General features: G+C 34.5%; 1 protein-coding gene across 5 annotated transcripts in view; it reads left to right on the forward strand.

Annotated features, from left to right (window-relative positions):
* Positions 1 to 25,843, forward strand: part of LOC106077092 (dual specificity calcium/calmodulin-dependent 3',5'-cyclic nucleotide phosphodiesterase 1C-like) — a 641,611-nt gene extending 615,768 nt beyond the window's left edge. For all 5 annotated transcript variants that reach the window (XM_056013481.1, XM_056013479.1, XM_056013480.1 and 2 more), the window contains 12 exons: positions 513 to 579; positions 2,897 to 3,025; positions 4,111 to 4,239; positions 6,112 to 6,212; positions 6,867 to 6,992; positions 8,250 to 8,351; positions 9,818 to 9,938; positions 11,402 to 11,483; positions 12,568 to 12,795; positions 14,281 to 14,361; positions 15,351 to 15,683; positions 24,643 to 25,843. In XM_056013481.1, coding sequence (XP_055869456.1) covers positions 513 to 579; positions 2,897 to 3,025; positions 4,111 to 4,239; positions 6,112 to 6,212; positions 6,867 to 6,992; positions 8,250 to 8,351; positions 9,818 to 9,938; positions 11,402 to 11,483; positions 12,568 to 12,795; positions 14,281 to 14,361; positions 15,351 to 15,683; positions 24,643 to 24,956 — 1,813 coding nt within the window. In that variant the 3' untranslated portion in view covers positions 24,957 to 25,843. The remainder of the gene's footprint in view (positions 1 to 512; positions 580 to 2,896; positions 3,026 to 4,110; positions 4,240 to 6,111; positions 6,213 to 6,866; positions 6,993 to 8,249; positions 8,352 to 9,817; positions 9,939 to 11,401; positions 11,484 to 12,567; positions 12,796 to 14,280; positions 14,362 to 15,350; positions 15,684 to 24,642) is intronic.
* The last annotated feature ends 2,121 nt before the right edge of the window (positions 25,844 to 27,964 follow it).

Genomic DNA, 27,964 nt, shown 5'->3' on the forward strand with positions numbered 1-27,964 from the left:
TGTTGATGCAACAGTTAGTTGAACCTTGGCAACAGGCCATTATGTAAACATTAGTTAATATCATGGGCTAGTTACAGGAAAGGTCACCCAATACTGCTGCTGTTCAATGCAGGAACTGTTATACTGCTTGTGGACTACTTAGTACATATAGGTTCCAGTACAGGTTGAAACAAGGGCTAGAAATGGTATTAACATTCTTGGTCTCTAAAAGAAACATCTATAATATTTAGAACACTCACCTTAACACACTGGCTTTGCCTGACACTTTGATCCAGATAGATATTCCATTGATGTAGAGAATATTCAGGAAGATATTATTGGGCTATGGAGGTATTGAAAGGGGCAATAACATCTATGAATAAACATAGTAGTTTTATGGTTATTGTTATTTATCTCTGCTTCCTTCCCCTTTTCCTCTCATAGAGGCAGAACATGATTAGCATATATGTATATAGATAGATTTATATATAGATTTATAAGGTGATCATTGTATGAAACTTTTGTTTTTGCAGAATTTACAGGAGAATGTCCAGCTCCGTTGGTCTTCATGTTCCACCGCATGTTCTCATGTTATTGAAGGTTGGTCAGTTGTTGACAATATGGACCCAAATATAACCCAAACTAGTCCTCCGAAAAGAAGAGAATTAGATATAAGGATTTATTGGTAAAACTTTACATCAAAGGCCCCTAGTTTTTCAGGTCAATTATTTGGCAGCTGTCTATCTGCACGTTATTATTTGTTAAGATGTCTGTTTTAATTAAATAACTCATTTCAGGAATCTTCAAAAATATTATTTCTGTTACATCCATATTTTAAAACTTAATTTTAAAAAAATAACGAACATATTTCTAATGAACCCATTAATTCCAAAAAAAGTGAAATGAACCCCCCCCCCCCCCCCCCCGAGCCCCCAAAATGAAGAAGAAAAATTAAGATACACGACTAATTGAAATAGATTGTAAACAACTTCTTGAATACACTGAAGCATGTAGTTTGTCTTTGATCCACACCCCGAGAAAGCCGCCAATCTGTTACACTTGAGCTTTAAATAGTCTTGAGATTTTTTTTTCAGGTTCTTAAAGGACATATTTGGTATTTAGTCTGAGGAAGTCTATCAGCATAACACATTTTAATAGTTCAACATTATTATGTTTGTGCCTGACAAACAAATGAATGAAGAAATATGATACAGCAAAAAAAAAAACCAATTAATTGAACTCTCTTAAAATCCAATAGCCAAATGGATAACAAGGTGGCCTGACTTTGTCATCATTGCATCTACAACACTAGCGGATCCAGAACTTTGGAGTGGAGGGGGGCAATTTTTTTCCAAACCCTAACCCTAACGCCCAGGAAACCCTAACCCTATACATAAACGTGCGTACAGCATATATATATATATATTTATATATATTATATATATATATATAATAATAATAATAATAAGCAGTATTTCTCAGTATTTTCTTGCATTCTTCACTGCAGAAACGCATTATCCTGACATCTAAAGCTCTTTATCCATCAGTGAGTTTCGGGGCGAAGCCCCGTCGCTTAAAGCGTTTTCATGCATTTTTCACTGAAGAAATGCATTCTCCTGACGTTTACAGCTCATTATTAATCAGTGGAGTTCGGGGCCGCGACGCTAAAAGCAATTTCTTGCATTTTCATTTTTTTTTTACATTTTGTAATTTCTTAACTATAATACAAAAAGAAAAATTATTGCTTTGTCCGATAAGGGAAAGGAGATGGCATGTATCGCCCCTCCCACCTTTTTCCTATTATATTTACTAATCATAAAATTTGAGATTAGAGTGTGGTGCGACATAATATACAAATGGTTTCACATATCAATTATATAGATATTCAACTATTTTTGTTCACAAACTATGATTCCTCCATAAAAATAGGACCACTCCCCACTCAGAGGGCTAGAGCGGGGAGGGCAGTACACGCAATCGCCCCCCCCCCCCTTAACCCACGGAATCGGCCAAGATACCAGAAGGGGAGCGACATAATATCAAATTTATATATCAATTCAACTAATCTTGCTCACAAACTATGATTTCTCCTTAAAAGTAGGACCGCCCCACCTCCATTCAAAGGGTTTAGGTGGGAAGGGCAGTAGAGGTTTCGCCCCCCCCCTCACACCAATCGGACAACAGGGGAACGACATAATATAGAGATCGGTTAAAATATCAATAAGTTTTAATCATATAGATATTTAATTGATTCTTTTAGCAAGCTGTGATTTCTACAAATAAATTGGACCGCCCCCCCCCACTCAAAAGTTTATGGTTGGGGGGGGGGGCGGATTGATGCTATCGCCCCCTCCCGACCCCACCAAATCGGCCAACATACTAGAGGGGGGGGCGAAATAATCTAAAAATAGTTTGAAATATAAATAATTAGTATATATTATTAACATAAGTAATAAATTCGAATACAAATTGTGTGACTTCTATACTAAAATTCGTCCGCCCCCCCCCCCCCCATCGCCCCCCCCCCCCCCCCACTCGGCCGACCCCCTGGATCCGCCAGTGATCTACAATAAAGAAATGCCCTTGTACCTAAGTGAACTGATCAATTCATATATATCTGTAGAGAGCCCTGCTGGACTCAATGTGATTCTAGTGCCGCATTTTTCCCTCAAAATTTACAGTTTGCATGCCAATGATCTCAGACAAATAACATGCTTCAGTACATTCAAGAAGAACATTAAGACCTACTTGTTCAAAACTTATTTAGATTAGTTTGCCGTCTTAAATTTCCTTTGTTCCTTTTTTAACAGTGGTGTATAAATTAAATTATTACTGTTTTTATTATTGTTTTTTTTTTTTGCTTTTAAATCTTGTTAAATATTTTGTTTAAAATGTGTATTTCCCATGGCAAAAAAAGAACTTAGATGACTGGTCCTTTAATGTTTTTGCTGTAAATGAAGCCGCAGATGGACACAGCCTCAAGTTTGTTGGCTATGAACTTCTACAGAAATATGACCTCATTACAAAATTTAAGATCAACACTCAGGTGAGAGTTCCATAGTCTGACTTGTGTATTGGCTAACATGGAGACTTCACTGTGGTTTATCCCAAGTAAACTGAAGCATCTTTAAGTCACATCCAGCATCATTAGTTAATATGAGACATTTTTACGAAAGTTAACAAATTGGGCAGCATTTAGACTTCTTTGTCCAAATACTGTGGTAGCACCAATGTTAGAGAACTTTGTTGGATTGCTTTACTTTCAGGTTCAATTTTGCTAAGATGGAATATATCGCATTTTTGGAAGATTTTACAGTGGTTTTTTTTTTTTTTTTGGGGGGTGGGGGGGGGGGAGAATATTTTTGTAAGCAACACTCTTATATTGGTGTCTTTAATTATGATGGTTTCTTCTTTACTCTTTAGTATTTCAGTTCTGAGATTGTCAACCATGTGGTGTCCCTTTTTTTTTTCCATGATTACTCTGTGGCTGGTTTTCAGTTTGGGGCTTTCATTGTATGTTTTAAATTACTACAGTTCACAAAAATCATTCTAGTCAAAGGCAACCTTTCTCAAATGTTTAATTTTTCAGCCAAATTTGTTGGCACTCAACTTTATTCTAATTTATCACCATCAGGCTGGATATTATGCTTCTTTAAATAAAGTCTAAATTTAATGTTAATAAAAAGACTATTTCTTGTTGTAATATACAAACATTTTATTTATCAGCAGTGTCTAATCTAAATGACATTGTATCTATTCAGATTTGGGTGTGGTGGCTTAGTAGTGAAGAGCTTGGCATCTTGGCTCTAATCTCAGTGAATGATGGGATTTTGAATCTTGAAATTTTTAGGATATCCTTGAGTCTGCCCAACCTGACAATTGTTGGGAAAGTAAAGGGAGGGGGGGGGGTTAGTCATTGTGCTGGCCTCATGACACCTTTGTTAACCATCAGCCATAGTAAAAAGAGATGCATCATCTGCCCTATAGATAGCAAGGTCTGAAAGGGGTACTTTTTTATCTATAAATAGGCCTACATGCTGTATCAAAAAAAGATATATATTTTTTAACCTTAAAGCTATTACATTTTCAAAGTTTTTTTTATTTAGTTAAGTTGTTTTTTTTAATTTTCAGATGCTGGAGAGCTTCCTCTTTGCCCTGGAAAATGGTTACAGTAAATACAAAAACCCTTATCACAATTTGATGCATGGAGCAGATATTGCTCAAACAGTACATTATGTTTTGTCTCAGAGTCGGCTTGCGGTAAGTAATCTAAAAACTTTGTCTTTTAAAGTTCATAGCACACTTATTTCCCAACCATTATTTTATCAGAGGATTTGAATACTTAGTTTTAATTTTAAGCTTTGGGTTTATTTTTTGCGTTGTTTATTTACCAAACAGATAACAATAGTCACAGACATAGCTATTTTAAAGTGGGGGTTCTTAATTTTTGATTATAAATGCTTGCTTATTATGATTCTTTAAGCTTGCTTAAAAAGCACAATAACCGATTCTATGTTACTTCCATATATACCAGTAGGCCCTATGCTGGTAGACTTTCTTAGAGCCCTAGAGGGATCTCATGGCTATATTAGCTGAGCACACTCATATCCTTCTTGGTAAAATAAAATTTAGGGTGGTGAGTAGGGGGGGGGGGAGTCATGGCCTCCAGTCAAACAGCCACTAAAAGAAGCTCCTACTCATTCACCTACTGTTTCTTCTCTGTACAGCTAGTCATCAGACATCACTATCTGTGGTTCTCAACTAGTGCACTTAGGGACAATCACTTATGCTTTTTAACATTTCATACAAGAGCTCCTTCTTCCCAAGTGCCATTAGAGAAAGGAATGGGTTGCCTGAATCAGCCTTGAAAACCAACTACTTAGCAGAGTTTAAGTCATTGATTAACATACATGACTAGATTGTCACATGAAATGCGTAGGGCGTAACTATCTTCTTATTTGAAGTAACGTCTATAATATATAAAATAGAACATTTGCATGTGTTAAAAAATAATGCGTAAGTGCAATAACCATCAAAGAACTTAGAAAAAACAGAAAACTCTCTTTTCCTAAAATATATAATTTTTTTCTGAGGATTAAAAAAAAAGGACTGTTATAATGGAAATGACAAATACAGGATAGTTCTCAGATGGTTTTATTTAATTTGTTTTTTTAAACACTAATTGATTTCAAATTCAGGACTACATAATTCTATAATTTATTTCAATTCCCAAGGTCAAAATAAAACATTATAAAATTATGAATCACCACGTAACATGATTTGAAGGAGTGTCAAGTAATTATTAACAACAGAGTCATCAATCTTTCTAAATTGTCATTCATGATTCCTTGGATAACAACGCCTTATCCATCAGAGTGATTTAATGCACTCTTGAGTTGCTGCTTGTTTTTCTTGATTCTGTGGATAAGGAGCTCTCAAATGTATTCTTGGGCTATTGTTTTTTGTGTGCTGTGTTAAGATATCTGTGCCTGGATTGTTGAAAAATTACATTAAATTGTTATGTTTTTTTTTTATGAACTAAAAAACTTGAATTGACCCATTTTTTTTAGTGTGTGTTATAGGACTATGTTTATCTGAGACTGTCTTGTGCATAATAACTCTGTTACCTATAGATAAATAACCTGGCCTTAATTTGGTATCTATTTCAAAAATGATGAAGCCCTCTATTATTATTATGTGTTAAGAAAAGTAAATCTTAACAATGAGCCCATTGGCCTGATCTTCATGGCTACATTCATGTTGTTTCATTTGGTTCTAATTATGTGAGTGAGTGAGTGAGCTATATCTGGTTTAGCTTAGGCATTGTGCTAACTAAATATAAACTTTATTAAAGATTTAGTCACAACAATAAGTCACAACAATGTCACTTATTAAATTTGATCAATTTATAGTTACTAAATATTTTCCAAACTTAAAAATTATATAATATTTTACATCAATTTTTTTTTAAGTGTTAAATATTAGCCTTTTCTGTATAGCCACTGACAATATATATTTTTTTTCATTCACTTCTTGACTATTTTTGGGTGTTATAAATTGGTAACTAGATCTTCTCTATGGATTCCAATTGGAAAAAGAAGTTTTGAGTTCTTTGTGTGTCTTCTATTGCAGCAACTGCTAACAGATTTAGAAGTGTTTGCTACTTTGATAGCCGCATTAATACATGACTACGAGCATACGGGCACCACAAACAATTTTCACATAAATACTTGGTAAGTTATGTTCTTCCATTTAGTCATACTTAAACACTTGGTAAGCTCTTTTATTCCTTTTAGTCACACTCAAAACACTTGGTAAGCTCTGTTGTTCCATTTGGTCACAATTAAACTCTTGATAAGCTCTGTTGGTCATGCTTTTGTCATGTTATGTTATCCTACTCTTATTTCAGACATAAATTCCATATTTGTCTTATTTATATAGGTGCTACATCTTTCCTCTCTTCTTAATGACATTGCTAATATGTCATTCCTGACCTTTACTTACGGACACTATATTTTCTTTCTTATGTTATCCTAATTAAACCATGTTCCATATATATTTTTTCTTAATGCTTACTTTTTATATACATAGTTTTCACTATCTTTTCCTGTACACATCAAAGACATTTTTTGTCTCATAATGTATCCACTTTTATTTAAAGACGCTGTATCTTTCTTGACGTACTTTTGACATTTGAACTTCTCAGTATTATTTTGTTTGTTTCCCTTCTCAATCCCATAGAACAGTGTTTCTCAACCTCTCCCTTATAATGCCCCCTTTCTCATTCTATAAAATGAACACAGTCTTGTATAGAAAACGAATTGCTAGTAAAAAAAATATATCATGATGATATTCTAGTATTTTTGTTTTTTCAATTTCTTTTCTAGTTCTGATGTTGCTTTGTTATATAATGACCGAGCAGTCTTAGAGAATCACCATATAAGTGCAGCATTTAGGTTGGTAAGGGAGGAGGAACACAATATTTTATGCAATCTTAGCAAAGAGGAGTACAGGTGAGATAGGTGATAGTTCAGAATGAAAGAATGAATGGGAAAGTTTGTTCATGTTGGTTGTACACACAAATGAAGAGTTATGTTTGAAGACCGAGAGCCTGGTGAAAGAAAAGCTCACAAGTTTTCAACAGTACATACTCTGCTTTGTTATTGTATGACTGCCTGGTCATGTGGTATGCATTCTAGACTGTTGTTTAAAGGACACGATGATCAGGGTTTGAACTCCGCCTACTGCCATCCCCTGGTTTCATGAGGCAGGTTTGGTCCAGGATGTACTAAAAAGTAAAGTTTCCCTTTCAGACTTTACATTCTATAGGGCAGATGATGTAAGGGTCATCTTTTTCTGTGGCCTCTGGTTAACAAGGGTGTCATGTGGCCAGCACAATGACCAACCCACTTTACTTTTCTCCAACTATTGTCATGTACCCATTAAAGCTGGGTGGATTCAGAGGCGCCCTAAAGATCCCGAAATAAAAAATCCTAGTCTTCACCAGGACTTGAACCTGAGACCCATGGTTCAGAAGCCAAGTGCTCTACCACTCAGCCACATCGTCTCCATATTCTATGATGTATTCTAGAATGTAATTATTTTCAGATATGAAGGAACATGAGAAACATGTAAAACAAATGGGCAGCAAACTCCCCCCCCACACACACACACACATTTAAGGCTATGGAAATCATTTGAGATGTCTAAACTCTGGAGCTTCTATCTTGACTAGAGTATTTAAAAAAGAAAAAAAAAACATCATACAACTCAGACACATATTGATCCCCAGGCCAGCACTTTATTAAATAGCTCATTTAGCCATAGAATGCTCCCTTAATCCCTGTTGTTTTTTTGGTGTGAACCTCTAGGCATAAAAATTTTGAGGGTCTCCTTGAACATTGTAGCAAACACACAAAAAATAACCTACAGGAAACTGAGTCAACCCTTTTTTTTTTATTAACATAACCTTTTTACAAAAAGTAACAGAATATAAATATTCTTGGATTTTATTTATAGTATCCTTCTTGTTTAACAAATTCACAATTTTGAAAAGTTAATATTTATGGTATACAATAAATTGTTGGTGTAATATAGCATAAGTTTCCTACAGCAGGGGCAGAGGCATATGGCCTTAAAAGATTAATGTTAGAAATCCTTTATGAATTGTTACAATAGTTGTCAAATCTGCCTGAAAAGAATATTTTTTGATATGTTTTGTAAAATTTAAAGTTATATATTTTTAAATTGTTATTGGATTATCTCTGCAGGGATTTCCGGTCACTAGTGATAGATATGGTCCTGGCCACCGATATGTCTTTCCACTTTCAACAGATAAAAAACATGAAGAGCTTGCTCGGAATGCCTGAAAAGTAAGTGTCGTATCAGATTAATGGTGTCCTTAAATTACTTTTTTTTTTGTTGTATTTTAGAAAAGAATATAGGCCAGTGCTTATTTAAGATAGAAAATTACCTTGGTAGACTTTTGAGTGTCCAGTGTTATGACACCTAACTCAAAGATTAGTTTATTGTACAGTATAGTTAGCAATGGATGACAATGCATGGGATTCAAACCCAGTACTGCTATGCTATGCACTGGCAGTTTAGATAAAGGTGAGAGGCAGACAGTGAACATTTGAGTAAGTCCTATTCTTGCATTAAGTTTCCAAGTACTAAAATTCTGATACCTATGTTTTACTAATGGATTAAAAATGCATAAACAATGCTTTACCTATACTGTCCACACTGTCACAAGATCTTTTACAGAAACTTACTATATTTAGTGAAACTTGTAGTACTCCCTGTAACAATTATGCCTGGTAAAAACTTAATTTACTTAGGGAAACTTATTATACATATACTGTAAGACTTCTGTGCCTTCGAGGAATTCCATCAGCCTTATGTCAATAGATATGTTCACATAGAGTTTTACAGCAATGTTCAAACCTGGTTCATTTCTTTGTTTTCTTGTGCAGATCAAACACCAACCTTGTAAAGCTTCAATGAAAAAATGTTGTGCAGGATATTTGATTTTATCTGATTTTGTAATGCTAGTCTTTTTTACTTTTTTTTTTGTTTTGTATTTTTGTTTTTACTTTAGGTAATTTTTTTTTCTTATGATGATTGAATACTTGAGTTTTATCCTGATTTTAATTGAAAGACTTGTTTCTAAATTATATTTTTAAAAATTAAATTTAGTCACCATCTTTATTTATTTTTTAAAATTACTTTTTATAGCTTTCTTGCATGGTCATCTGGTCCAATCTCACTTGTTGACCTGTAGGGAAAGGGGGGTATCTTAAAATAAGTTTTCGGTGCTGCTTTAAGATATTCAGCAAACACGACTCAGCTCAACTCAGGATTTGAACTCCAGCCCCCTTGATAGCCAACTTAGCTGACTCTGCCACTCAACCTCCCATATTTTCTTGAAGTTTGGTGAAGACTTTGAAGCTGTCTTATAGATGGGGAAAAAAGAAATCAGTAACACAGTCACTAGTGTTTTATAAGGGGCTGAATTTCACATGCCTTGACATAGTGGAAAAGGAAGATGCAATCATCTGCATCTACCTCTTGATGGAACTAATTTATTTATTAACATAATCACTTCATAACATAGACAATTATGCCTGCTATATTAATCTGAATATCATTTTGGCATAGACATAAGTACATAATACAAAAGGCTAAGTAAATCATGTGAAATACTTGTATTGCTTTCTAATGTATTGCAATAACCTATTCAAAATAAATAAATAATTACCATAAATTAATTATTAATAATCTTTGATTTAATAATATATCTATGGACTTTGTTTTTTGTTTTTTTTTCAAACTCCAGTATTGAAAAGTCCAAAGTTTTATCCCTGGTCTTGCATTGTGCTGACATCAGTCACCCTGCTAAAGATTGGGAACTTCATGAAAAATGGACAGGCTTCTTATTAGAGGAATTCTTCAGACAGGTGGGTGCATACTCCATTGTTATGCTAAATTTACAGTTTAGTATTAAAAAGTCCTTTGTGGACATCACAGGCACCAGAACATCAAAGGAACACTAAACATGTGCAATGATAACTAAAGAGACACCTAATGTCATGAGAAAGAAGGCCAAAGTCAGAGCAGAAAAAATGAGAAAGAACTAAGTTCTGTGGTCTAACTTTCCAGCTACTGTAGTTTACAATTCATATCCAACATGCTCAATAGCAGCACCAACTAAGTTTACACCATCTGCAAATGCATACAGAACATGTTCAAGTAAAAGCCTTGATAGATTATTTGCATAGAAAGTAAAGACTTAGGCTACTACAGATTTATATAAATAATGTATACTGTAAAATAAAGTAAAGCCACAGCAACCCCCAATGTATACTGTAGTACATATTTTTTAGAACATAGTTAGGCTTATATTGTAATTTAGTTTGGTACATGAAAGCCGAAATCATGTTTTGTATGTACATTCCACTTTTTTGTTTATTGTTTATTTTATACCTTAAAAAGTCTTTAGAGAATATATTAGTACATTGTAAATAAATATAGAAATTTTTTGACGTGCGGTTAAAATCTTTTAAGTTCAGCTAACCTTGGGTAATCCAATGTTTTTTATAATCCCACACCGCCCCAGCCCCATAACTATTGCTTGTCAAGAATCATCTGAACTAAATACAATCTACAAAAAACTCCAGTTATCCAAGAAATAATAAATTTTATATTGAAAAGAACACATTGACCTATAACCTTTCACTCCAAGAAACCAACTAGCTCTTAACCACTCACATATGTTCCCTTGTCTTACAGCAAATCATAACATTTCAGTCCACGTAATGTGCAAACTATGCACATCCATATCCATACATCCCATACAAAGGGATCAAACTCTTTCATACCTAAATAACTGCAGGAATTTCATATTGCATGCATAACATTCCTTTATCCCACTTTTGGTCAGAGTGTTACAAGATCAGCTGTCATCATCGAGAAGTACATGCATAGAGGTCAAATTCATAAAGCGCTGGTTGTGAATGTGTATGTGGTTTGTGTGTAAATGTTGTTCAAATTTTTCATCTATACCGTTATTGTACAGTAGTTACGCTGATATTGTCAACTGTAGTCCAACTGAATTTCCATTTGATTGGATCAATAAAATTATCTTATCCTTTCTTATCTTATCTTATCTACAGACTTTTCCTATGTCTTACATTTGAAAAACACAAAACCAAATGTATTTACCATTTCATTATAACAGATGTCTGCTTATCTTATTCCAATAAGCAGGTCGCTATTAAGTGGCTAAGGGAGACTTTTGCAGTAGTTTATAGTGAACATTTTATTTTGTTTAGTTTTTGCTGACTGCCATTTACTTTAAGCAGCATCCAAGGCAAATGAGTTCTTGTGTGATGTTTGCAATTTATTTTGTTTATCCTCGCAGGGAGATAGAGAACAAGAACTTGGTTTGCCGTTCTCACCCCTCTGTGATAGAAAAAATACACTAGTTGCTGAAAGCCAAATAGGTAAGTATTGGTGAAGAGGCCGGGTCATATAAAAATGATAGGATGATTCAATGAGTTGTCTTAGGACTGAAGGTGTCACAGGTTCCTGGTGCTATACTGAAACACAGGCAATTAGTTGTGACTTGATGTTGATGATACTTAACTCTTTCTCTCATAATCGACAATCCTATCCTTAATTTGACCTCATTAAATCAACTTAAAAAATTAATTTTATAAACTTGACTTTGTGTGATATAAAAAGAGCATGCATTTCCCCTTTAATTCCATACCAAAATACAACATTTTCTGATAACAAACAACAAAGCTATTGAAGCTTAATCCTAACAGAGTAGTGAAATAGTCATGAACTAAAAGAAGAACTCCTTCGAATAGTGAAAAATAATAACGGAGAGAAAGAGTTAAACACTATCTACCAAGCCATTAGTACTAGCTATTCCATTTACAACACTATACAGTCTTAAAACAAGATTGAAATATCTGAGAGTACATAAGCTAAAACCATGTCTACATAGGTTTTACATGGCTCATTTTCTCATTTTTATGTTTTACTGTCTTACAAACAATTGATCTGACCTTGATAATAGTTTTTTTCCCAAAACTTAGCTCCTTGACCTCATTGTGCTAACACCAGTACTCTAACAAAGAGCAGCTTGACTTGTGGGTGCTGGACAACATAGTCTAGGCTATTATGCATGATGCAGGTTTCATGGCTGTAATATAGGATGAGGAAGATTGATTGAAGTTCCTCTTAAGGATCTAACAGTTTGTGGGGCACATGAATATTTTCTGTTTCTATGACAACAGTTAATGTGGTCATGGATCCCTCTTAAAAATATATGAAATCCATAATAATGTCCAGTGACCATTTAACAACTTTAAAGCCTGATTATGAATGGAAAAAAATAAACTACATAACTCTCTTCAAAAGGTGTAATGTAGTTTATCTTATTGACTATACTTACTTAGACTTACACTTAAGTAGTAGTTTATCTTATCAACTATACATTATCTTATTAACAAACTCCATCTGGGTGCATACTAAGGATTTCCTGTACATTCTGTGTTTTTTTTTCCCTTTGTGCAGGTTTTATAGACTTTATTGTAGATCCGAGCTTCCAGGTGATGGGGGACATGCTGGAGAAAGTAATGTCTCCCTTGCACCAACAGGGTTCAAACCCCGGACTTAGCATAAGGAATATTGATGAGGCCATCTCAGAAGAGGTGTTTGAGAATAAAGAAAAGAGAGACAAGTCTACGAGTACCTCTAGTTTGTGTAGTAGGCCAGGCACACCCAAATCCCCAGCCTCTCCATGTAAGTTCTTTTCTGTATGTTCTTCTGTGTATGTTCTTCTATGTATGTTCTTCTGTGTATGTTCTTTTATCATCTCTTTGTAACTCACTTTAGACAATTTAATGTATTTTAGTCAAGTTTTAAAATTTATTGACTGAAAGAGAAATATAGAGGTGCAGATCTTAGAGAGAAAGTGGAGATGGATTGGTCAGACCCTTAGAAAAGATACCAACAACAGAGCTAGGCAGGCCTTAGAGTGGAACCCACAGGGAACAAGATGAAGAAGAAGGCCATCACAGTGTGCTAGATGAAGCCAAGAGGACAAGAAGAGCTTGGAAGCCATTAAAAAACTAGCAAGAGACATTGCAGAGTGTCAGGTTTTTAATGAGTCGCTATGTTCAATGAGGAACGCAAAGGAATAATGATGATTCTAAAACATTTACAAATTGTAAAAAAAAAAAAGTTTGTTTTGGTTAATAAATTTCTTGATTTAGTTTTGAATAAACAGCAGACTATTACTCTTTTGGTAGATTTCATTTTTTAATTTTACTTATTGGTGATGTCTAGTAGTAAATGCTTCAATGGACTAAATCTGAACACAATCACCAAGTCATTCTATGAGGGTTCAGACATTGTATTAAGAACTAAACTCTTTGCCAGCAAACCTAAAAAAAAATATCAGAGAAACAAGGCATGACAAATACTAACTTTCTATATTTTGAGATGTGAACATTAGTAAGTTTTAGATATTCTTTCAGAAATTAAGATTATTTTGTCATTGCCCAGTTCTGGACTGATGTAAAATCATTCTGAATTGCATACCATCTGAAACTTCTAAATTTAAAATCAGAAAATTAGTCAATAAGTCAAGCAAGGCGTTTTTTTTCTACCATCATCATGATCAAACTTCATTTGAGTGAAGGCTTGAGAGGTTCAAATTCTATCTAATGAGAGCCCTGGACAGAAAGAAGCCCTGCTGTTTAGCGTAGTGCATGTATGTCACCATACAAATCGCAAATTTGTTTCCCAGACGTGTTATGATGTAGTTCAGCAGTCAGACAGAATATGAGACACAGTTTTCTCTTCTTCCCCGTAATGTGAAATTTGGTTTATAGAAACTGGTTGTAAGATTAGACAAACTTTATGTTTATTTGTTGTGATTTCATTGGTTTGTTAGTGTGGAGTTATTGTTCTTGAGACAAGGTTTCTGTTTTATAGAGGCCTGAGAGAATCTATAGTAAGGTTCAGTTTTCTAGTTAGTTGTGGTACTTCAGCCTTTGATTGTTTTGCTACAATGTATTTACAGTTTACATTGATTGCCTTTATATATATTTTTTCTAGTTGATCAAGCGCTGGTGTTTCTTTAATGATACTTTAATCATTGATAGACACAAGTCTTGTTTGTCCATAAAGTCTATGTCTTGTCTTCACAACACCTATGTTAATTTTATTTTTATTTCAATTAAATGAATGAATTAAAATATTTCTGCTTTATTTTGTCTTCAGATGGACGGTTTGAATTAAAACGCCCCTGGGTTGAGTGTCTGACACAGAACAAGAGCCTTTGGAAATTACGAGCTCAAAAAGGTTGTACACTTAAAATCAACTTGAAACTTTGTCTTAATGTAATAGTCATCTTCTTGAGTTTCAGCTGCCTCATAAGTTACTAAATTGTTTGTGTTCTTAAAAAGCATATGTAAAACAAACAGACATGAGGAAAAGTAGAACTGGATAATCCCAAGTTTTAACAGACACATTTGATGTTCATGTAGGTGCAGAACAAGGACAAATAAAACTTTTTTCCATTTTTTGTTTTTCATTATAGAGAAGCTCCATTTTTTTTAAATTTCAGTAGAAGAGAAATGTTCAAACTGAACATATGTTCAACTTAGATTTGTGCTGAGTGATGTTTTTTTTCTTTTATGTACAGTGATATTTTCTTTGTGGACTATTATTTTCTGTTTTAGTGGCCCGGAAAGGGAGAAAGCCACTAAGTATATATAATCTGTACATCTGTATCTATTGATAAAACTTGAAGAGTTGATTAAAAAATTCAATTTCACCATATCTCTTAGAGGGCTTAAATTAGATGTTCTGTAAGTTTATTATTTTACATAATAATTATATTAAAATTATTGTACAAGTCGATTGACACATTCCGCTCTCAGCTATTGAAGCTGGGGACACATACAAGATATTTACCACTGTGTCCTCTGACTTCGGCATTGGCTATAGTGGAATTAGTTTGACCACAATATTGCAAAAAAAAAAGCATGCACATATTGAGCAGTGTCCTGTGCAGTACTGCACTAAAATCAATTGCTTTAGCCTGTTTAACCGCCACCAGCCACCAAGTGGTCATTTTCATTCTGAGCAAATCATATTTTGCCAGATGCTTAGGGCCTAAAGAATTCACAAAGAATTCAACCATTTCTCATGCATCCTTTATCAAATTATACTATGCCTTTTGATCTGCATTGCCTATTAAACAGTGGCCCATATGGGCTGCCTATGAGTTTGTGTAATATTAATGGGGCTTTTTTTTGGTCATTCATATTATTTTTGTCTCATGACAGATGCTGAAGAAAGAGAAAAAGCAAAGCAATGTGCCTCTAGGGATGAAAACCAGAACATGGGAGAGGATGCTGGTGACCAGCTTGGCACCAATAATTCAGCCACAGCGGCCACTGTTCAGTCCACATCGTCCATCGCCACATCAGCCTCATCCCCGTCATCGTCATTTTCTTCCACCTCCTCTGTGACGCCCAAGCCCAAGCTTTCCCCTAAGCCTGTGTTCCCTCCCCTGAAAGCGCCCTCCCACAGCGGCACCATGGGAAGCTATGGCCATGGGGGGAAACACAACATATCCAAGGATGCAACTATTAGAAATACCTCAGTGGAGTCGAAAGGTAAGGAATAGGGCACTTGTCACCCCCTGTTATCCCTACCATCCCCCATCACACCCTCCAAGAGGTCAGCACTTTTTATTTATAAATGTCAAGGGGGTCAACTCTGTTGTAACTTTTATCTTACTTGTAAATTCTCTGTATATCGTACTATGTATATATAATCTATAACTCTCTAACATCTAACACTGTGATTTGAACCATCTGTCCATTCAGCAATATCTTCTGCGTTTCCTCTCCTAGTCAATCTTTCTTTTCTTTATTTATTGACTGTAACACCTAAACTCAAAATGGTCTAGTTTGTCAATATATATATTTATAAATGTTCTAGCTAACATTGAAATTCGAAAACTGCTATAATACTCATTATAAGTAAGTACATTATTACATTGTTTGTAATACCATATTGTCACTTGGAAAGGCTGTAGATGCAGTAAGGTTCATAGAATCTTTACAAATAAATATCCACAATGAGGATTTACTGGCTTTTATTTATTTTTTTTTTTTCAAAGCTTGAATTGACGAAAATGTACTTTATCTGTTTTTGTTCCATATTAAAGGTGATAATGAATCTGTAATAAATTAAAATGTAAATAGATTGTAATATATACCATGGACTTATTAATAAATACCATACGTTTATGCTAGCCATTTTAAAGTGTGACTATTTTTGTTCCGTTTTTTCTTCCATCTTGGTTTTTTCAAAACAATTCATATGTTTGTGCCAGCTTTTTTATTTAAATGTGTAATGTCTGGATTTATTTATTTATTTTTTTTGGTTTGCATTGTAATTTTGTTTTTTTTTTTTAGTAATAATTAAAAATAGTTAAACCTGAAATTCTTTTCCTAAACAGCTGGAGATGTTGTCTTCTTGGATTAACTGAAAAGCTTTCCCCATTTATAACTGAACGTCTCTAAAAATAAATTTTCTTCATTGTTATACAAATACTTTTTTTAATGTGCTCCTGTTGTTTTTTTTTTATTGTTCCTCTTTCCATTCGTTTGAATCTAACACTTGCTTATTTATGCGGCCTTTTTTGTTTAATTTGAAAATAATATGCCATTGTTGAGAAAACCTAGAGTTGTTTTATTCGTTCTGTCCAATGTTGTATCTTCTGCTTTTCTTTTCTACACATTTTATGTTCACTTTTGTTCTTTCTTGTACTGGAAGAGTTGAAAAGTTATTTAGTGGGAAGCATGGTCGATAGGCTAAGTACGCTTGAACTTGGCATGTCTTGGCTACCTATGAAGGGGGCTCGAGGTTCGACACCCGACTCTGGCAGACTTGTGTTTACTGAGCGCCTAAAGGCAGCACGGAAAACCTTCTCCCAGATACCCCCTCCTGCCCAACTGGTCCACAAATGAGATTGGACCATAGCGATTTGAGCATGCTATAAGCATGAAAGTAGCGCTATATAAAAGCTATAATTTTTTTTTATTAGTCAAGTGCTATGCCTGCCAAGGGAAATGGTGTACAGACTCTTTTATACTGGCAACTGTTATTTCTTTGTATTTTCCGACAAGTTAGTCTTGAGTTGACAATTTAACAAAAAATAATAATATTTATTTAATTGACATTTGTTTTCTTGCTTTTTTTTTTTTTTTAAAAAGAAGCTTGTTTTATTTTTGTAATTTTTGTGTATATTGAAGAGTCAGTTTTTATTGCTTGAATGTTAAACTTAATAGTACAATATGTTGTACATTACGTGCTAGTAATGTATACATACACTTGTCCATATATTTTTAATACATCCTAATTTAAATATACAGTCCAACTAACAAGATCAAGTGGGTGCCACATCAGCTGAATTCTTATCAAGTTGGCACTTCAAGATAGTCTAGTTAAAGCTCAGTATTGCTGTCACCTTGAAGATGAAGAATTTTATTTTTTGAATTCAAGGCTTAGAATTTAAAAAAAATTTTAAAAAAAAATGTAACTTTGAAATTCTGATTCAATTTTTTATGTTTCATGAATGAATTTAAAAAAAAAAAAAAAAAAGCAAATAAAAAATTTAACACGACCTGCAATATTTTTTTGTGTTTCGATAAGATTTCTTTGAAACAACTAATAAGAAATAATGTTTTACGGGAAAGATGCTCAAGCCTTGAAATAATAGCATGCTCTAACGATAGAAAGATATAGATTGCAAGGTCTGAAAGGGGAATTTACTACTTAACTTTACTTACAACAAGACAGCAAATATTGGTCAAATTATTGAGTATGATGCTCTTGTGATATGAAAGCTTGGTGAGGCTATTAGATATGTTGATATTTTAACAACAGATGAGAAATTCTCTCTATCAGTACTTAAAGTCAGATTGCTTGTCCTCATTTGATATGTGTGTTAAAGTTTTTTTTTTACACTCATTTTGTTATTTGTTAGTAGATGTAATGTATTGGCACTTCTTTTTGGTAGATAATACTGCTAACCTGCGGTGTATGTTGGTTCTCCCCCTATCATGCCAAAAAAAAAAATGTTTGATAGAGAGAATCAAGTGTGTATACTTCTTAGTCTCAATGTTGCTAAAAGTTTGCCTTGTTTCAATTCCTTGGCTAGAAGTGTATTTATTGAAAGGAGAGAGAAATGAGGCTGTATAGAGAACTTAGAAAATAACAAGAAGGCAGAGATGAAGATTATTAAGAGAAACTAGAAATCAATATTAGCATCTGTCCTTGTTATGTTTTGCCTACTGGAAATGATTTAAATTTACAGATCAGGTTTTAGGTTTTATTTATAACTTTTTCACCATTTCAGCTACCATACTTTCATAGGCCACAAGCTAAAAGTGATAGGCCTTACTGTCCTCTCCATAATGTTCTTTTATTGCAAACAAAACCCTAAATATAGTACTCAGTCTAGTTCAATAATGGAATCTAACAAAACCCTAAATATAGTACTCAGTCTAGTTCAATAATGGAATCATGCATAAGTGTGCTTAGAAAATACCCAATTAGCCAAAACATTTAACAGGGCCGGCCTTAGCCATAGGCAAACTAGGCAGCAGCCTAGGGCCTGCTATTGTTAGGGGGCCTCCACAGGGCTAAAAAAAATAATTAGGAGAACAAAATGCAAAACTTGGATCCTATCTTAGAAATGGTAGAGCACTCTGACAATGTTTACTACTCTAACTCTGTCTCTACTATGGAAATTGTGATTTGTGAATTTCAGGTTTTTAATTGATTGCAGAATTTGATTTTTTTTGCTTTCATTTTTTTTTTTATTTCATTTGGGGCCACCAGATTCACTTCGCCTAGGGCCTCCCATTATCCAAGGCCGGCCCTGCCCAATGCATTTCTAACAGAAACTAGTTAATGGCTATGTTTATGTGTTGCTGTTTTCTTTTGGCATTCACATTTATCTCTGGAGATTGCTGGTACCTAAGAAGATGAAGTTCCCAGAACAGATTAATTATTAACCCCCTTCTAAGATGAGAAAGTGTTGATAATGTAAAATCAGTTGTTTGCTATGTACAATTGTACAAGTAGAGGCAACATCAGTATGTTTTATGTGTGGATATACAGCTGTTGTTTTGTTTGTAGTTCTGATGCAGTATTGAGTTGACAACATCTTGTGATAACTTTAAAATTCAGTGAATATCATTTGTATTATGTGCGGTACAACTGTGTGTGAATCTGTTGCTCCCTTTTAAAGGTACGCCAGCCTTATATCTGAATATATGTAGGCCTAATTATGTAAATATCTTATTGTGATGTATGTGGAAGAACGAAAACAAAAAGAAGTCGAAATATTAGGTAATAGTGTTTCTTTTGTTATAGTTCTTATTGATGGTTTTTCTGGGCCTGATTCTTATATATAAAGTTGCAATATGATCATGATTAATAACGAGATCACTTGACAGATTAGCATAATGCCAATATGTTTATCTCTTTTTTTTTATACTAATTGTAGTGAGTTGAATTTGTTTTATATCATATAGTATTTAAAGGAAATTCAACATTATTATTTGTTAGGCAATGTTGTTCATTTGTTTAAAAATGCAGCGAATTAAAACTTAACGTTAAACGAGACCTCCATTTTGTTTATATTTAAAACTAGATCACATTTTAATCAAGTGGGGAGAATCTATTCAATAAGTCTTTTTTTTTAATGTGTAAACTAAGTGCTCAAGATCTGTGCTCCCTTCCTGGTGTGGTTGGGACACCCTAGTGAAACTGACCCCTTCTGTCTGCTGAGCCCCTTATTTGAATGGAACTTCCTAGCTCTCCGTATCTTAGAATATAATAATTTTTTATTATTAAGTTGAAAGATAGTTGAAGCTTATTGATCAGGCTCCTAGAAAATAATAATAAAATAATAGTAGTAAATATCATTACCTGTATATTTCAAATGTAAATGTTAAACTCGTGTAAAATTTTCTTTCGTTTGATTTTAGATGCATATCTTTTTAATATATAATAGTTTTCCTTGATAAAAATGTTTTGGATATTCTACAAAAAATATACATAATTCTATACATATTATAAATATTTTAAAACCATTTTTTGAACATTTTTATTCTATTGTTTGTTGTTTTTCTTTTTGGACTATATTACCATGTTTGTTTGTTTTTGTTTTTTTTTTCCATTAAATTTTGATGAAAGGAGCAAAACCAACTCTTTTTTATTTTTTTTATTTTTGGCTTGTGTCACTTTGTCTCTTTGTTTCAAGTTTTTGATGTTGTTGAGTTATGGTTTCCATTGTTGGGTTTTGTTTCCTTTGTTGTGCTGGGTTTTATTTCCTTTGTTGTCTTGTTGCTCAGTTTAGTTTATGAGTTCTACTGTTCTATTTTTTTTTCTATCAAATTTAATAGTAAACAATACATCTTAGCCTAGCTATCCTACAAGTTATTACTGGTGGAAAAAATATGACAGAACTGTTAGGTATACACTTAGTAATTAGTTCAGGTCTAGACCAATGTTGCCCAACTTTTATATACCAACATCCTACATTGGTGTCTGCTGTAACAATACTTCTGACACAATCAAAAATAAAATAGTAAGAAAAGATTTCTAGTCAAAACTATTCAGGAATATCCATCTGTAGAGTTTAAGTACAGCTGTTAAGTCATTTCTGGTGTTTAATCTCAGACCTTTGGCTTCAGTTGATGTCATGCACTTAATCAATTTTAGGACAGTAAATTTGTAGCTCATATAATTTAACTTACATTTTAATACTTATAGGTTGTATTGGAGATGTTTAAAGTTAGACTAAAACTTTTATAATTTATTTTGCTTTTGAGTTCAAGGTCTTCTAATTCTGAAAGCAAAAGATGTGTGGTTGAGTCTCAAGTTTGAATCCTGACCAAAGCTGAGTTTGTGTTACTGAGGGCTTAAGTGGAGCATGCATTCACAAATGAAATTAGACACTAACGCACTGATCCAATGCTTCAAATAGTCACTGTACAAAAGCAAATTTATAAAATTCAAAAATTATACATTGGTTTGACCTACTTATTAACTCAGTTTTGAAAGTAGGTCGAAATAGTCTCTTGGTCACCATGTGGAATCTTTTAATTATTTTGCATTCCTGTGCTTGAAAAGTCTACACTACAAAGTGCATACATTTCCTGCAGGACAATAAGAATCGAAAGATGCAGCGCTCTTCAAAGACTGCTTTTCAAAAGACTTTACAAAAGGATCACTTTATGATACATTTTACAAACCAAAAAAAAAAAATTAAAAAAAAGTGAAGTAAAAAAAAAGATAGTAAGATTTTGATTCATAAAGAGAATGTAAAGAGCAAACATTTCCCAACAAAAGTAAAAGTCTAACACAAATAGCAATGACGTTTTATTTAAAAATAAGCTAAAGTTTCTAGTGCTTAGAACCAACAGTAGGATTTAAAAGTTTCTGTGTTCACAAGTGAATGGTCTTAATCAGGGGACACAACTATACAAATAACATTTGTAAATTTTTGCATTGATTAATCGTCTCCCTTTCATGACATCCTGTTGTATATTCCTCAATTTTTTATTTTAAACTGTTGTTGATTTAGAATAATAATTTCATGAGATTATTTAAATAAAAGCATTGTCATGTGAAAAAGCATGCAGACAAGAGCCAACCAATTCTAAACTGTCGGAACCTAAAACTAAGTTTACTTTCAAATTTCTTAAATAAAGACAGCAACGCCCATGCATATCATGACGGGAATGATAGTTTATAATATAAGAAATCAACAATATAGACATTTACAGAAAATTTAGCTCTTCAAAGTCGAACAACAAAAGAAAATATGTTAATTTCACCAACCAATTTGTCATCACTGCATGATCGTTGTTTATGTGTCATTCCAAAAGTTTTTTTCTTATTGTTCATTCTCTCATTCTTGGCCATTCCTGGCGGGTAAGCTGGGAATGATGTTGATTAGTAGTGAAGCATAATAATAACATGTAATTAATGTATCATACGACGCCATCTTGGGCACAACTCCCTGTTGACAACAAAGGGACATAACACAAATATCGTGTGAGCAAACAAAGTTCTCCACGCTCTAGATTAAATAACAATTATTGGGCTAGAATTAAAAAAAAGTTTTTTTATAACGAACTCGAATATTCCATGGTGGATATCGTACAAGATCAATACTCAGACACTAGCTATTGTTGTTCCAAAACTTTAAAGCAGAAAAGAGTTCGTAATTATTTTGTTCCCTCGCCACCCTCTCATCCTGGGAGGCGTTCAAGGAACTCAAAATACGCCGACCTACCCAGCCCCCTGTATATTTTCCAATCATTAATAGATTTCTTTAACTGTTCTATTCCTGACCCATAATGTCGAATTTCAGAGTGTGGTGTCGACTCCCTACGAAGCGTGGCGTTTGAACTGAGAGGTCTAAGAGTTCGAATCCAGGGGAAGACAGGGATTTTTAGGACGTCCAAACTCAAATAATTACCTGACCTATGTTGGAGAAGTAAAAGGTGGTTGGTCGTTGTGCTGACCACATCACTCCCTCGTTAACCGTAATCCATAGAAAAAGGGAAATAAGTCAGGAGTGGTATATTCATAGACATAAATAAATATAGACTGGCAAAAGGAAGTAACTTCATGTAACTTGAAAACATGTACATCTATTGTTGTCGGATTTCCGAATTCTGTGTAGCTGCGCGGTCTTCAGTCTTAGAGATTTAAAAAAAACACTAGTGAAAATATTGTAATACTTATATAGGTTATGGCTGAAATAGATATCAATACTTAACTTTTATACTGCTCATAAATGCTGTATAATAAAGTACACAAAATTTGCGAGTCACACATTTTCGTTTCATAAAACTCTTTAATCGGCCAGTCTATATTTATTTATGTCTATGGGTATATTTATGTCTAGGGTGGTATATAAATAATAGCACTACACACCTGAGTGACTTCCCTTGGCGAATAGTTAAGCCAAAGTGTGACACATAGAGGTTCTATGTTTGGATCACAGACCTTCTTCTGGTTGTTACGAAAATAATTGCAAAAGTTTATCACTAAAGAGGAAACAATAATAAAAAAAAGAAAAAGGAAAGAAAAAAATAATTAAACAACGCTTATATTTAAACGCACTAAAAAGTAGAAATTAAATGTATACATAATTAAAAAAAAAAGGGTTAAAAGGAAATTCACCAAAGCGAAAAAATCGATGATGGTATAGCAGCTTTATAACCAAAATGTAAAACAAAAGATATATAAGTAAACAAACTAGGTTATATACTATAAGAAAAGAATCGCACATTTAGACCTAGTGTCATATTTCTCAATACTGAAAGATATATGTCCCTTTTACAATATAAATCACGATTATTGAATTCCCACTCATTAATTAACTAATTAATTTTTTTTTTTAATCGATTCATGTGTTGTCTTCGACACTAAATAATTGTGCAAAGCTTCAACTTGATCCGAGAATGTGGAGTGGGGAAAAAAAACGTGTACAAGATTTGAACCAGATAGACAAAAGGACAGACAAAGCGGTTTGATAAAATACGCTTTGTAATATGATCCGAATAGGACCACGGATCACCAGCTCGTCAACACTGCAATAAGACGTGAAACATCTAAGACGACCGTCCCAATGGCGTTTATGCGAAATCCGCCGCACTGGTGTCCCATAGTTTGTACAATTCTACATGAGTCTTGACCAACTGCTTCTGGCTTGCGGACAAACAGGCGTACAGCTCCGACAGGCATGTCACGTGACACATCTCCACAAAAAGGTCTTCGAACCCAATGGAATTGAGCCTCTGCCGTTTGGGAAAGAGTTTTGATGGGGCGAGGTGGCTTCCGAAACGAGATTCCAGGTTCAAGTGATTGGTCGTTCTGTTAGCCGTATGGCATCCTTTGTCATCTGCCTTATTGATCACAAGGTCTGAAAGGGGCTACTTTACTACTCGAAGGGCCGGATAGGACCCGTGGGCCATAATTTTGGACATCGCTAGATTTTAGATTATTATTTATCTCTATTTTACAATCCGCAATGGTGGATACTTTGAAGAAGAAATGAAAATAGGCCTCGGTAGTTAATTTTTTTGAATAACAACATATAAGCAGTCACAAAACTTTAAAAGGAATTACAAAATGTAGCTTAATGAGGGCTTAATTAGCTTTAATGATAGAAAAACGTGACTCTGTTTAAATAGACTAGGCAGGCATTTGGAAAAATGAAACTTCAATTTGACCACCATTGCCGACCTCAACCTTACTGGTTATATAAAGGTATAGCTGCCAATACAACAGCAATTTACCATAGACATTTAAAAAATTAAAACTGTAAGGAATTTAGATAGGCAGACAAAATCTTGTTTAGGCAACAATAAAATTATTCATTCATTTTCAAAAGAAATGCCTATTTCATTTGGTGTTTTTAATCTTCTGATTACGTGATTTCAATACGTCTTTGACTATATTCCTTTTCTTATATGTAATAAAATGTCTGAATGTAGATGAAGCATTTTTTAAAGATTTGGTCATTTATATTTTCAGTTCATGTTCACGTCCACCGTCAGACGTCCACTACTGGTCTACTAACTCCACTACGTCTTGGGTCAGTGGAAGAACGGAAGAAGAAGCCTACAAGCCACGCGGACAAGAGTCCAGACAGAACTAGCGAGACCCAAGACGACGAGGTCTTCAAACCTAGCAGAAGCCCCAACACGGACAGCAGAAAAAGCACCTTTGACCTTTCCTCGGAGTCAAGGTTTCACGGTACGCGCTTGGAGAACTTACCGGAAGCAGCCTCGTTTTCAATCTCTGACGAGCAGGAGAATCAAAACAATGATCAGACGTCGACAACATAAAAGATATTTCTGTTATGAAGAGAGAGAGAGAGAGTTTGCATGTTTAGGAATGAGAGAAGAATAAGCTTGGAATATGAATATCTGAATCGAAGTATTGAAAAGCCCTAAAAGCTGGTTTGTGTGCTGTTCGTATAAATCTTTCCTTCCTTTTAAGGTTGAAAATTGGCATGAATAATTTACTACATAATTATTGTATATCTTGTACATAATTAACCGTTTTATTTATTATTCCAATAACCTCTTACTACCGGAAACTAGTGTGTTTCAACTAATCATAACTTTAGCCAAGACAATCACGTGATATTAGTAATTTTTTTTTAACTTTAATGATTTCTTTTTAAAAGAGAGCCTGAAGTTTTAGAGAATATTGCGGATCGTTTCAAGTGTGAAAGGGTAACTCATTGTGATTGAACCTTTTAGGAGTCACTAGGTTTAAAAGTTGTAACCCTTTATTATACATTCATTCAACAAAAAGAAACCTACTCATGTTTTATAGCTGCAAATATATGCTAATTAGATCAAACATTGACTTAAATGCTGGGGTCTTGTGTAAATTGTCAACAAAAGACCCATACCTGCGAACATGGGCGTAGTCAATAGGGGTTCACCCCCTTCCACCGAAATATAAGATACCCCCCAGAAATATTTTACACAGATACGTTTTCCTGCCAGTCGCTAAAGTAATAAAGTAATTTTACAAGAATTCAAGCAACAGCCTGAGAAAAAAATCTAAAGCAAATCTACAGTTACCTAATTTCTGGGGGGAAAGGGTTAATGGTACAACCCATGAAACGATAAAGCAAAACTACAGTTACCTAATTTCTGGGGGGGAAAGGGTTAATGGTACAACCCATGAAGCGATAAAGCAAAACTACAGTCACCTAATTTCTGGGGGGAAAGGATTAATGGTACAACCCATAAAACGATAAAGCAAATCTACAGTCACCTAATTTCTGGGGGGAAAGGGTTAATGGTACAACCCATGAAGCGATAAAGCAAAACTACAGTTACCTAATTTCTGGGGGGGAAAGGGTTAATGGTACAATCCATGAAGCGATAAAGCAAAACTACAGTCACCTAATTTCTGGGGGGAAAGGGTTAATAGTACAACCCATAAAACGATAAAGCAAAACCAGTCACCTAATTTCTGGGGGAAAAGGGTTAATAGTACAACCCATGAAGCGATAAAGCAAAACTACAGTTACCTAATTTCTGGGGGGGGGGAAGGGTTAATGGTACAACCCATGAAGCGATAAAGCAAAACTACAGTCACCTAATTTCTGGGGGGAAAGGGTTAATGGTACAACCCATAAAACGATAAAGCAAAACCAGTCACCTAATTTCTGGGGGAAAAGGGTTAATGGTACAACCCATGAAACGATAAAGCAAAACTACAGTTACCTAATTTCTGGGGGGGAAAGGGTTAATGGTACAACCCATGAAGCGATAAAGCAAAACTACAGTCACCTAATTTCTGGGGGGAAAGGATTAATGGTACAACCCATAAAACGACAAAGCAAATCTACAGTCACCTAATTTCTGGGGGGAAAGGGTTAATGGTACAACCCATGAAGCGATAAAGCAAAACTACAGTTACCTAATTTCTGGGGGGGAAAGGGTTAATGGTACAACCCATGAAGCGATAAAGCAAAACTACAGTCACCTAATTTCTGAGGGAAAGGGTTAATAGTACAACCCATAAAACGATAAAGCAAAACCAGTCACCTAATTTCTGGGGGGAAAGGGTTAATGGTACAACCCATAAAACGATAAAGCAAAACCAGTCACCTAATTTCTGGGGGAAAAGGGTTAATGGTACAACCCATGAAACGATAAAGCAAATCTACAGTCACCTAATTTCTGGGGGGAAAGGGTTAATGGTACAACCCCTGAAACGATAAAGCAAATCTACAGTCACCTAATTTCTGGGGGGGGGAAGGGTTAATGGTACAACCCATAAAACGATAAGGCAAAACTACAGTCACCTAATTTCTAGGGGGGAAAGGGTTAATGGTACAACCCATAAAACGATAAGGCAAAACTACAGTCACCTAATTTCTAGGGGGGAAAGGGTTAATGGTACAACCCATGAAACGATAAAGCAAAACTACAGTTACCGAATTTCATTACCGTATCCACACGGGGGTGGGGGTGGGAGGGAGATTGAGGTACGACAATATTTTTGTGTTTGTGTGCAAAGAAAAAAAAAACGGAAATTTTATTCCCCCCCCCCCCTCGTTCCTTTTTAACCTCGCCCCACAATTGAGAATTTGGAGGGCCGCGTCCATTTAGCAATGAATCAAAAATATTTATTTAAGAATATCGCAAGACACTTTTCAGCTTCATGGCCCAATGAGGTCGTGTCATATGTTGCGCAACCCCAATTGTGTTTGGTGGTTTGTACGTGCATCTGCATCTGCATAGTTTTCAATTACATATTCATCATCATCTTCATTATCATCATCATCGTATTATCATCATCATTATCCTCATCATCATTATCCTCATCATCATCTCCTTCATCATCATCATTATTCTCCTCATCATCATTATCATTATTATCCTTATCATCGTCATCATCATTATTATTATTTGGTAGGAAGCGTGGTCGAGAGGCCAAGTGCGCTTGAACCTGGATTGGCTTGGCTACCTAGAAGTCGGCTCGAGGTTAGACACCCGACTCGGGCATAGTTGTGTTACTGTGCGCCTATAGGCAGCAAGAAAAACCAACTCCTAGATACCCCCCCCCCCCCACTGGTCCACAAATGAGATTGGAAAGCGCTCTGAGCATGAAAGTAGCGCTATATAAAAGCTATAATATTAATAATTATCATCATCATTATTATCATTATCATTATCATCGTCATCATCATCATTATTTTTTTTCATTACCATTATTATCATCATTATCATCATCATCGCCGTTATAATCATCATCATCATCATTATCATCATGATCATCGACACCATCATCAAGCTCTATGAAAGAGAGGCCTTGAGAGGCCCTA

The sequence above is a fragment of the Biomphalaria glabrata genome, chromosome 16 (assembly GCF_947242115.1).
Source record: "Biomphalaria glabrata chromosome 16, xgBioGlab47.1, whole genome shotgun sequence".
Lineage (NCBI taxonomy): Eukaryota > Metazoa > Mollusca > Gastropoda > Planorbidae > Biomphalaria > Biomphalaria glabrata.